Source organism: Saccostrea echinata, unplaced genomic scaffold (genome assembly GCF_033153115.1).
Source record: "Saccostrea echinata isolate AGI-Se365-2 ecotype Australia unplaced genomic scaffold, CSIRO_AGI_Sech_v1 ptg000015l, whole genome shotgun sequence".
NCBI lineage: Eukaryota > Metazoa > Mollusca > Bivalvia > Ostreida > Ostreidae > Saccostrea > Saccostrea echinata.
The window spans coordinates 12,591,719-12,605,000 of NW_026889764.1; the positions used below are offsets into that span (position 1 = coordinate 12,591,719).

Sequence of the window (13,282 nt, forward strand, 5' to 3'; positions counted from 1 at the left end):
TTAATATTAGCTAGCAAACCAAATACAGTTTGAAATAATGTAAGAAACAACATGTTTTTTTTTTTAGCTCACCTGAGTTTTTGTGATTGAAAAGGGGTCAGTGTGTTTGTTGTGTTTCATTGTTATCTGTAGACTTTTCACATTTTTATCTTCTTCTCCAAAACTGTGTGGTCAATTTCACTACAAAGTATCTTTGGGTGAAATGTAGTACATTGAAATAATGACATTTTTCATACTTATTGTTAGGCCATTATTTACACACTGCTCTTTCTACAGATTTCTCCATTTTTCCCAATCATGACAAGGAGCACACTGCAGGTGTGACAGGTTGGCAGGGGATGCTCACTCCTCAATGGCACATGATCCTATCTCTGATGTTTTAAAGGTCCGTATTTGCTCTGCTCCTGATTTGTAATGTTTGAATGGACTTCTGAGCTTGAATACTGTTTGTTATCTCCATATTTCTTGTGTTTAAGTTTGTTCAGTTAAAGAGTTATGCTCTCTTTCAAGGGAGATCGAGACATTTAAGAATAAGTGAAAATTTGGTTGCATCTTTTAAAATAATCTTCTCAAGGACCACTGGGGTAAAAATGTAAAACTAAAGTGAAAGCTTCCTAACAAATTTTAGAATCAACTTAGTAGTTCAAATCATATGGTTCCAGGGGAAGTTATAATCATGATAATTGGGCTATGATATAAAGAGATCAGAGTTTAACACAGGATATATAGGGGGAAAATCATTTAGAACCTTCTCCAGAACAACAAGGCCATGATTATTAATATAGAAGCATCTTCAGATAACGATTATTCAAATGTGTTCAAATTGGGAAAGATAGAGCCATAGTACACATACACATTTTACATGTACTTGGGAATTAATATAAAGGAAAAATAAAATCTTCTTCAAATCTCAAGAACAGTGGGTTTCTGGCATGCTGGTTTATCAAATCAATATTCTAGTATCCTCATGTAGTGCAAATGGATTTTGTTGAAGTCATGGCCCCTGGGGTAGGGGATCAGCAGCAAGAGAGGGTAAGTTTTACATGTGGAATCATTAGAACATTTTTTAAAAAATCTTTTCAAGAACAACAGAGCCATGGTATGATAATAATGTGCAAGCATCCCCAAGTAGTGCAGAATCAAGTTTGTTCAAATCATGGCCACTGGGGATAGGGTTGGACAACAAGAGGGAATACCCATTTTACATTTAATATATAGGAAAAAAATCTTTAAAATGTTCTTCTCAAGAACAACAGGGAGCTGATTTATCATATAAATATGCAAACATCCTCAGAAAGTGCAAATCTCAAGATGCAATCAGGCCCCAACTGGGGGTTATAAATGATCGCATAGGAAAATATTGGGAAAACGTATTTCTCACAAACTACCAGGGCATGGTTACCCATATTTGTAAACATGCAAACATCCTCAGGTAGTGCAGATTTTAGGTTTTTTCAAGTTGGGTGTGAGAGGGTGATGGCAATTAAACTAGGTATATTCCAAAAATGATAAAATGAAATAAATAGAAGAAAGAGTTATGTCTAAGGTATTGTAAATGTATTGTATGAAAATTATTATTATATTATTGTACGAAGAAAATATTTCACTTTTTAAATAAAAGATTGTCTACCTTTTTCAGAAAATTGACATTTGGCACCAGGAAGTTTTTTCATCACGGATAAATATAAATATAGAGTAGATCATCTGGAATATGACAACATAATAAGATTCACCTCCAAGAGACACAAATGTTTGGAATGATGACATAGAATTTGATACGGGATGTGTGTATTATTGGTAAGGGGCAATTAAATAAATTCTTGAGTCTGAGGTATAATTATAGAGATTGAGATAGTAACTAGATCCTGAGACTAATTATTGTTATACATGTAAAAATACATATGGTATAAGCATTATTTTACATAGTTCATTTTCAGGTCAGTGGTATATGGTTTAAAAGGTATAGAGAATCTCCAAGGCCACTTTTAAACACTGTCATTAACAAAATTTGATATCTGATTAGAACTTCATTATTTATTCATTAATTTACTTGGGAGTATATGCAAATGTAATAAGCATGGAATTCACAGTAGGCATGTTTGTTAATAAGTGTGCTTTACTGAAGTTAATTAAATTTTGATTTGTGTAAAATACATTAATTTTGATTACAAATGCTATGGAAAGTATTTTCAGGTTTGATTTCATATATCTTAAACATGTCATTTTTGAGACAATTAATGCTTATAGCACAAACAAGTGAAGCTACATTCCTTTAATAAATTTTTTGTTGAAATTTAAACTTTTGCATAAATTTTTAAATTACTGTAAATTGCATGGCCTATGCATGGTGACCAAAAATGATAAATTGGAAAATGACTAAAAATCTTCAGGTTTTTTTTCATCAAATTTCTCATTTTTGTTTTAAAAGAGCAATGTTCTTAATACAAGAAAACTGTCAAAGTTTGCCCTTGCTGTCTTCTAAGATGAGGAATTCATCCAACCTTTAACCCTCAATCTAACCATGTTCACTTTAACTTGATATGAGCAAATACCAGCATAAAACGAATCCATAGGCATGCAAATTACTGTTATATACACCAAAGCCTTTAAAAAATAGACTACAAAAATTATGGAGGAAAAAAAATTAGACACAAGAAGACTAAACTGTTAAATTTTAATTTTCTTGGCAGTATTTGCAAAGTTAATTAAGTTTACTCCATTCACACAAGATCTTCTCAACTGAAAAATTTGTAGAATCATTAGAAAACACTATGTAACTGTTCTGAAGTAGCTGAAATATGTGGCTGCAATCTTGTTAAAGATGAATGTAAAAAAGTTCCCATTATGATATAATGAATAGAAGCAAAAAATCTCTTAAATTTCAGAATTCTAACTTTCATTAAGGCATTGAATTCCAATCATAAAGGAAATGTGCCAATTATCTTGAAACTTGGCAGAGGGTGCTGGACTTCAAAGTGATATGATAATGAAGTTGGTATCAGATGTACTTATTCCCCTAGAAAAATTATCACAGAATATACAAAGAGCAGTCTGTTGTCAGAAATTATCAAGGGGAAATAACCATAGAACACTCACATTAAAGGGACTTAACTCTTGTATAAAAAGGGATTTGATCACCTTTTTTGTTGCTTTTACATTAAAGGGAAGTCCTTGAAGTGCAGGTTGGCTTAGGGTATCAGCACTTTGGGTTGGTTTATGTTACACTGTCAAGAACTGTAAAGGAAATGTCTTGTGTTGATGAGTATTTTATTGTCAGAGTTTAGCCATGTACTCTTAATCAAGCAGGATTGGAAATTTTTTTTTCATTGATACGGAATCAAAATGTAGTGAAAAAAAATTATCATAAAAATGTTGATTAATTCACTACTGTTTAAAGGCATGAAGTTATATATGCCTTTTTGAAGTCTTTGGTTCCAGTTCGTGTGTTTGTCTGTCTGTAAACAATTTTATTTGTTCATCTTTTGATGGGTAAAATTATAGTACATGTATAGGTTTTTCTGTCCGTCCATTTTTCTAGCTGTTTGTTAGCTTCGAAAGCAATCTTTCAGTTCAGGTGATTGGATTACATACATGTAGCATATTGTATGAGAGACTCCCCAGAATAGTGGCATATGGAATAGTTGTTTCAGAGTGCCTCTAGCGTATATGAAAATTACAGCTCCACTGATATACCTGTAATATAGAATAAAAAATCCCATTTGTCAAATTTATTATAGCGTTGTAGACATGCAACTGCCCCACTCGTTGACAATAATTAGGAGTCCCATGAAGTGAATAATTAAAATTGTATAATAAACAAAAGTTCCAATGGGTGACATCAATTAGGTGCATTATTTAATAGGCAGTGGTCCATTGAATGGCAGCTAAGAATATTAAATGAAAAAGTAGACACCTGATCCCACCTCTGGTGTTTTTGCCCTGTTCACGGTTTGTTTTGTATACCAGATTTTTGAGATTGATCACTGAGGTTGATCGCTGTGCGTTATCTTAAATTCACACTTTACAAAGGTCTTAGTGGGTGACCGATGATTATTGTATGGTCAATTCTCCATAAACCAATGCCTTTTATGATTTAGAAATCATAACAGTATAACAAAGTTTTTTATGAACCTCACATTGTGAGGAACAGAGGTGCTCATGTTCTTTCATACCATAGAAGTAAGATAATAGAGTTACTTTTCTTGGTAGTCAAATATTTATATTTCTTCATTTTCTTAATATTATAGTATCACATTTGAAAATTTATTAAATAGTTTAAGTAGTCTAAGATTTTTTTATATAAACAATTTTAAACAAAATAAAAATTTCAAAATAAATATAGTATGTAATTGCATGTAAAACCGAACATCTTATAATTTTAAAAAACATTCAGTCTTGATCTGTTGGCAGTAGTATATAATAATATATTAATTCCTGTATGTATAAAAAAAAATTGTCTATGACACTGTCATTGCTAAAACTTTCTTAATTATGTATCATTACTTTTAAAACAGACTTTGTATTGATGGTTGAGCCAATATTGTCATCGGTTGCTTTTGGGTGAAGCCATAACTAGACAACTTTCACACTCTTAAGAGATATAACTCTCTTTGTTGGCGTTACAATCATTTTTTTTTCACTTTATCCTTTGTAACTCACCTCTAAATATTTTTAACTTTCAAATGCTTTCAGACAATTTTGTACCATATTCCTGTATTTCCATAGTATGGGGCATTAAAGACGACATAATGAACATACACATACAGATTTAATTTGTAAGACTTTACTAGTGCTGCCCCCCTAAAGTTCGCAATATTATACTGTAACAGTGAAAACTGTGGGTTACCCGGGTTGACCCCAAATTGACCCCGCAAAGGGAGATAACTTTTGTAAATGTGAAAATCATCCATTATTTTTACTAAATAAGTCTACCATGTCCTGAATGTTATTTTTTAATTTTTGAATAGAATGAAGCCAGCACTGTGTGATTTTTTGGTCTGTAGTCTAGTACCTTTTCATACTCCATGCAGCCTGTGGAGGAAAGATGACACACCTCAAAAGAGGAAGAACAGGTGATATTTCATTCTTAATTAATGCACGTCATCTCTTGTTTCTGCTGAGATGTAATTAAGGTCATAAATAAATATGCCTTATTAAATCTTTATAAGCTGTGAAGCCAGTGCAGTAGTGGTAATTATAGAGGATGACTTGTGTTAAAATTAATATGATTTCTTTTAAATTATTTATGATGTCTGCAAATGAATTTTGAGGTGTATAATTATAGAATGTTAATTTAAAAAAAAACTATATCCTGAAGATAGGTAATATTGACATGATAAGAAGATCATTTATTTGTCTGATTCAGCAATTCTCTCTCTCTCTCTCTCAAATATTCAGAGCTGTATTCAATTACTGCAGACATACTTCTTTCCACATGGGATTAATTTTTGCTTTATGTACACAGACACAAATTTTCTTCGAAAAACTTGTCATAGCATACTTTAAGTATATTTGAAGTACATTTAAGACATTTAAGACATACTATTTAGGCAGTCCAAAAAATCTGTGTAATTTCTACCCCAGGATTGCACAGAAAAGTTTATTCCCACCTAGCCAAAATTTTGATTTTCTTGCTCCCATAATATTAGTCTAGCCAAAATCAGGATTTTCAAACCTGAATGGTCACTTCTGTATAATCTGTTTTATACTTACTGCCTGTGATTTTTACCTGGGATGTATAATTTTATTATCAAAATACATATCATAGATATCTATATTTTATTAGCTATGAATTAATTAGTTTCAATGTATTTTTAATTAACATGTTGATGAGAGCTATTCAACTGCATCAACATTTTTTACCTTGACATCTTGACTTTGACTTCACTTTTCTTCAATTAGTGTTTAGCCCAATTTCAAAGAAACTATTCAAGAATTTTTTATAAAACCTTATATGCTGATACATACTGATGAGAATTATTCAAGGTCATCAACATTTTTTGACCTTGACCTTTCTATTGACCTTGACTTTACTTTTCTTAAATTTGTGTTTAGATGAGTTTCAAAAAAAACTGTTTAAAATATTTTTATCAAACTTCATATGCACATACATACTGATAAAAGCTATTTAACTGCATCATCATTTTTTTGACCTTGACCTTTCTTTTGACCTTGACCTCTCTTTCTTAATTATCTCAATTTCAAAGAAACTTAAGATATTTTTAGCAAACCTTTATGAGTATACATAATGATCAGAGCTCTTCAAATGCGTCAGCATTTTTTGACCTTGGCCTCTCCTTTGACCTTTGACCTCACTTTTCTTAAAATCATCAGAGATACAGTTTTAATCAGAAACTTCTGTTCAATTCCTGTAAGATTTCTCTTGAATAATAATTCCTACTTCAACAAATTTTGAATTTTGTTTGTAGGAAACCGGAAACTGTGCTGGGTTAATTTCTTTTTACTCCTTTTTTATGTCTTTGTATCATTGGTAATTTTCTGAGACTATGTGTCTAGAAAAAGTTAGTTCTGAGATTGGGAGAGATTCCTGGCTGATGTAGGGCTGTTGTAATTGTCTCACCCTAGGTCTGTTGATTTTATCTGACTGTTATTTTTTTCTTCTGAATCAATTGTCAATGTTTGCTACACAAAAGGTTCTAATCTTAAGCATCAACATGTACAGCCTTCCTGTCAGAGGAGGACCAGAAATATGGAAAATGATTTCTTTGTGTAAAATGACTTTCTGCTTAAAAGACATTCTTTGTCCTTTTTGACAGTGGATTAGCATTTGGAGTTTATTTATTGGAAGGTCTTCACAGCTCTGGTGGAAATTTTACTTGCAGATAACGTTTTAACAATGTATACTGAATATTAGCTTCTATTCTTGGTAATGCTGGACTTTGGGACAGACTGCAGACTAAGGCTTATAGTGTAAATAAAAATGTATCCAGTCTCTGAAGATGTTAATGTAATTATCAAATACAAGATCCACTTATTTGGAAAATGGGTGTTAAAAGGAAAATTTGAATAATGACAAGAACATATTTGTAAATGTTTGTAATAAATGACTTACATGTTAGAATTAACAATTCAAGATGTGTTAAAATGTTACACACAATTGTCCTCAAATATGGCCTAAGTTGTGATGTGAACAAAAGTTTTAAGTGAGTTAATCATTCACAAAAAGATGAAGAAAGAGTCTCACTTTGAACTGAGAACAAATTCTTCAAGGCATAAACATTTAGTGATTCAGAATTTTTTTCTTTTTAATGATGTATGTCACTATTACTCACCACCAGAACTGGGACAGAGCCGTTTCTTATACAGTCCTTCAATACAGTCCTTCAATCTATGATACAGCATGAAAACAAATTGAACATTGAAGATTATAAGCTTTGAGCCAGTTCAACAAATATGTGAAATTTGTGAATCCAAGGTCCAGAGTTTAGACAACAGATTTGGGCAAAGTTGATCATACGCTGAAAAAACAGACAAACTTTGTGCACATTATGATAACAAACTAAGAGTCCTTCACAGACCTTTAGACTTAACTTGCATGGATGATGCATCTGGTGATGGACACTTCCAGACTTGCTTCGGATGCTGGATCTGACCTTTATTTTTGGGAAAAGTAACCAGGTTAAAGTTTTAAGTCCATTCCCATGTATCTATAAGCGCTACCTAGACCAAACTTGCATGGATGAATGCATATAAGGATCAACCAGACTTAATTGGTTCAGATAATGGATCTGACCTACATTTTCCAGATGAGTAACCAGGATAAAGTTATAGTTTTAGAAGCATTGGTCCATTCCTAAGTAACTATTGGCCCTACCTGGACCAAACTTGCAGGGGTGATGGATCTAGCGATGTACACTACCAGACTTGCTTCAGATGCTGAATCTGACCTACATTTTTTGGATGATTGCATGATCACTGTAAGTTTTAGGAGCAGGTCCATTTCCAAGTGACTATAAGCATCATTTATACCAAACTAGAAAAGGACAACTATAGATTTATGTACTCTTCCTGACCTGCTTCAGATGCTGAATTGGACCTATATTGTCCACATGAGTGAATAGTACCCCTTACCTAAACCAAACTAGCATGTATGATACATCTAGGGATGCAAACTACCAGGCTTGCTTCAGATGCTGGTTCTGACTTACATTTTCCAGATTAGTGAATATTAGCCCTACCTGAACTAATCTAGGATGGATGATGCATTTAGGGATGGACACTACCAGACTTCTTTGGATGCTGAATATTACCTACATTTTCCAGATGAGTGAACATGTTAAAGGTTTTTTGGAGCTGGTTCATTCTCAAGTAACTATAAGTCCTATTTAAATTAATCCCAGGATCAATATCCATCCAAGTTGAAGTCTTACTTAAACTAAACTTGCATGATATTGATCTTGGGATGCACACTAACTAGAAAAAATTTAGTGTGAGAATTACCTTGCTTATAGCTAACATTTGTCAAGGTGAGCTTTGTAATCTTTTATGTTTTTTTTTTTATTTTGGTCTTATATAAGGTTAAGAGTTTTTCAATGTATTTCAAATTTTGTCATTTTAGATTTTTATTTTATTTTATATTTAAGGGAGATCACTCTAATTGCATAAAACTACCATGGATTTGGAACTCTTCAGTCAGCAGTGTATAGAGCTTCATTAAGGGCTTACCTGTTAGTCATCTCATTTATAATAATCTTATATCTTTGGAAGGAGGGAAGAAATTAAAACAATAAATAATGTTAACGTTATAATGCTTATATGAGAAATAACCATTTTCAGAATCATAAACACAGTTTTTGGAAATTATTTAAGAAAGAATTCTAAGGAAATATTTTTTTAAAAAAAATTGAGAAATTGAAGATGAAATTTAAAAAAAAGATATGCTTATAAGAAAACAAACATGTGCAATTAATGAATTTAATAACCAGATTTTTAAATGAATTCACATACATAAAATAACAATTAATGTTGATAATACTATACAGTGGTAGATATATGAATAAACACACAAAGTAAATATAATAATGTAATGATACCCAATGGCAATGTACAGGAGGAAAGTTACACACATTTGGGACCCGAATTTCAGCTTCAGAATAAATGTTACAATGATAATTACACCAAAAGAAATTGATTTAAAAGACGTACAGTCCTAGGAAACAATTTGTGTAATTACCATGATAACCTGTGTAACTTTCATCAGTTGCCATAGCTACAGAGCAAAGCTAGTAAACTGAGCCAGTGTTAAAAGTGCAATGATGATGTTTAATAACTTAAGCTTTTGACATGTTGAATCTTGTTTGATAACCAAACAATTATTTTGACAAATTCCAGCAAAGAAAAAAAAACCCTTTTTTTGATTTGATGAGAATACCTAAAGCTGTACAATTTTATTTGGAAATAGAAGTCTGTCAAAAACAGACTCTTTCCATTTTTATGTAATGAAGGACCTTTGTTACCACAAAAGCTTTAGTTTAGATATTTTCTATTACATATTAAACTTGAGTCACTTCTGTCTTGACTGAGCTATAGTGATTATTATGAATCCCATTCTTTAATGTAATATTTCCGTTGTTAAAGTTTCTAACAAAAGAACACAAAAACAAGTTCTTAAATGTGTCCCTAAACTGCTGACTCATAATACAATACAACAGGAAGTTTATGGCACTGTTGATGAGGACTAGAAGGTCCATCACATCCCCAAGGTTGGAGTACACCTGGTTAAAGAACGTATCGTTGAGGCCACTTATTCCCGCCAGAATTCCCTGAGGGAATTCGGTCACCACAAAAAACAGGACCACCATCACCAGCATCATAGTCGTGCGGTTGTGTTCCGCTGACATTTCCTCGTTGTGTCGGCTGTTGGACTGAGACAGCAGACGTTTACGGCGTATGCTTGCCTGATGCATGGTCATGATTATCAATGTACTTAAAATCGTCAGTAAGATACATGGGGCTATTTTGATAATCACACCATAGATCCAGAACGTGATTGGCTGATACAGTGGATTTTTCTGGATGAATTCACTCTTTTCTATCCAGTACCCCCTCCAGTTTGCGGTAGCATTGTTTGTTCTGTTGCTGTCCTCTGTATAAAAATCTTTGAGATCTTTAACTTGATACAGGAAGTAATTTGGGACACAGACCAGAATGGACACTACCACAATGATGAAGATGGTTAATTTGGCTCTATCCAGGCTACACCACTGGTTAGCCACCACATGGTGACAAACAAAGATGTACCTGGTTAAAAAGAAGCTCATTCAATCAGTAGTTGAAAAATGGTTAATAGTAACATTGTATAGATGCCTGATTAGTTATTACTGGTACATGTAATTGCAAATAGTTTTGGAGAATATACTAGTTGTTACAGTAAATGTGGTAATAAGTGTTGAAAGTTCCTTGTAAAAATATGAGGAGTGGAAACTTTGACAGTGTACTTGTTTTTCATTTAACATTGCTTTTTAGCTAGAATGAGGAGGTTGACAAATGGAAACATTGACTTTTATTAATCACTTGACAATTTCATCATTTTCACATTGACAGTAAGCAAACCATTTTATTTCAATAGTTAGATATCAAATGTGTCGCATCCCAGAACCACCCCCCCCCCCCCCACCCCAACTTCCATCAATATCTAGATTACTCATAACTAGAAATTCCTCTGACTTCAAATGGAGGCTCAAAAAGATGGATTTAAGAGGCACCAAAAAACTATTGAAGTACCCTCAAGAAGCAACTTAGAACCTTTAATAAAAAGGTCAAATTTTTTTTTTACAGTGGAACAGATGGTAGAGACATCTTTTAAAGTTGAAAACAATTTGGTGATCTGGAAACTCAGATCAGAAAATAGTGCCATGTATAAAGGAATTGTTTAATGTAAGAATGGCTAGTGGCTCAGAATTATTAATGAAGTCAGCATCATTAATGAATGGGTATTTGAAATATGCCTAATGAGTCTAGCACGGAATATAATGTTTTTGTGCGTTGTAAGTAAAGACGAGAATCAGAATTGATGAAAACATATTAAAATTGTTCAATCCTTTCAGCCATTGGTAATTGTGATAGTGTAATGTAGTCTGCACATAGAAAGGATATTAAATACTTTTCCTACACAAATCAATAATGTGTTTTAACTTAATACATGTATATAGATATATTTAGTTTTATGTACATTGGTCTACAATTAATTGTCAGCTTTATTGTATGAGAGCAGTAAGATCAGAGACCGTACATAGACTTGATCTTTTCTTTGTGAAATCTTACTTGAAACTGCATGAAAAATTGTTTTTTGATGCATAATTTATTGAATTCTGCTGTACCATGAAATAGCTTGTAGAATTTGTTTTTAAACTTAAAAAAAAGATCATTGTTAATTTTACCTGAAAACTGCCAAAGAGACAGTCAACCACATAGCCATATTGTGAAACGTAATAACTGCCAAATTGTTGACAACAACAAAATACATCCATCCTTTGCTGTGTTCGTAACTGTCAAGAGGCTGAGTTATAATGTAGAAATACACTGCATACACAAAGTAAATTGACATTGTTGCCATGTCTGTAATTGCCAGCGCCGTAAGGATACAGTTTGTGGGTGTCACCATATGTCGTCGGGTCAAGACGATGATGTTGACGATATTAGACATGACTCCAAAAAGACATATGACGGAACTGATGTAACCATGGTATTTCATGTAGTTTCGATTGAACTGCAAGATGTTGGTGATTTCTGTTGTTGTAGAAGGGGTTGATAACCCCAGTGTCACAAGATCTGACGTATTCATTATGTCATGTAGCATTCCCTTCCAAAAGCGTAGTTAAGTGGACATTAATTTTACCATCAAACACACTTTTAAGTAAGACGAATTCCTCCACTGATACGGCAGCTAGTCGTTATTCTAGCTGGTGTAAATGATTTTTCCTGTCTGGTCTTTGTAATGGTTATTATGTTAATCTTCTGGGTGTTTTCTAAGAAATACCCTTCTTATTATTATGTCACAGGTGTTAATTAAAATTGTTAATATAAATGGTAACTATGTAGTTAGTGGAGCCAGAAAACAAATTCGTCAGTTGTTGATTCCAGATTACAGACACTTCACACTCCAGTTGTAAATTCAAGACAAACTGTTCAGTTTCCAAATGCAGTAATTTCTTTTTCACCGTTTCCTTCTACAAATAATTCTTTGATGATGATCAATTGTCTTCAGTTCAATAAAAGGTCATAAAAGGGCTAGTAATTATCACAAGAAGCTGGGTTTTTTTTTTCGTTTTCTTTTTTCTTTGTTGCACTTCAGGGGGCCAATTTTTGATGGACTATGCAAGTCTCAACAATACTGAGTGTTTGTAATGATTTGGCTGAGCACCTAGAACATGTCACAGTTACCAGGGGTATGATGGAAGGCGGAAATTATTCCGAAATGTGATAGGGAGTCAGGGAATTCTTCTGCAGGGTTTGTTGGTCATAATTTGTATACTAGGGAATTGGCTACCAGGAAAGGTCAGGTTTCACGTCAATTTCCTCTACTAATCTTGCTCGGCTTTCTCTCAGAATGAGGTAATCACATGGTTGTGAACCAGCCAATCACAGCATAGAAAGCTTCCTCTCCTCTCAAATTTTCTATTATTTACCTCAAGTTACAACTCAACCTGTGAAAAAAAAATATGGAATGAGTATAATTAGTGTTTATGTTTGGATGTGATATTGTCAGTCTGATTATATGTTATAAGTAATACAATATTGACCATATATTAATATATATAGTATACAGTATACAAATGTCCACCACAAAATGAGCTGTTTGATGGAAATAAATTAGCTTCAAGGAATCATCAGTTCCATTTTCTTAATTTGGATGTTCAAGGTGTGATATTTGTCAAATACAAATCAACAGAATCGCCCTTCGATCCATTTTTATTTTAATTACATTTAGTAATTAGCCTATTAATATACATGTAGTATTATGAACTGTACTTTAAGAAAGTTATATTTAAGAAAATGACAAATCCATATTGCCTATAAATAACCATTTACCAAGAGCTCATTAATAATAGTCGTTTGCTCAGCATAAATTGCCTCAGATTTAACAATCCTTTTCTACCATCTTAGTGGTCATTGTGTAAGAATGTAAAATATGATATACTGAATTGAACTTTGGTATCTCAAACATCAGTGTCTTCAATACGTTGGATATGTCGAAGTGAATTGGAAGTCTCAACTACTCTTTATGGATTTTAACCTTGATCGATATCTCAAATCCTTGAAA

The 13,282-nt window shown here is 32.8% G+C and overlaps 2 protein-coding genes across 2 annotated transcripts in view; one reads left to right on the forward strand and one right to left on the reverse strand.

The window, feature by feature from the left end:
- LOC133187543 (protein MON2 homolog) overlaps nucleotides 1-13,282 on the forward strand; it is a 173,801-nt gene that overhangs the window by 38,673 nt on the left and 121,846 nt on the right. The gene's annotated exons all lie outside the window — the stretch shown is intronic.
- LOC133187544 (G-protein coupled receptor dmsr-1-like) overlaps nucleotides 8,949-13,282 on the reverse strand; it is a 49,486-nt gene continuing 45,152 nt past the window's right edge. The window contains exons 3-4 of the mRNA XM_061322944.1: nucleotides 11,400-12,665; nucleotides 8,949-10,260 (exon numbers count right to left, since the gene is read on the reverse strand). Coding sequence (XP_061178928.1) covers nucleotides 9,513-10,260; nucleotides 11,400-11,818 — 1,167 coding nt within the window. The 5' untranslated portion in view covers nucleotides 11,819-12,665 and the 3' untranslated portion in view covers nucleotides 8,949-9,512. The remainder of the gene's footprint in view (nucleotides 10,261-11,399; nucleotides 12,666-13,282) is intronic.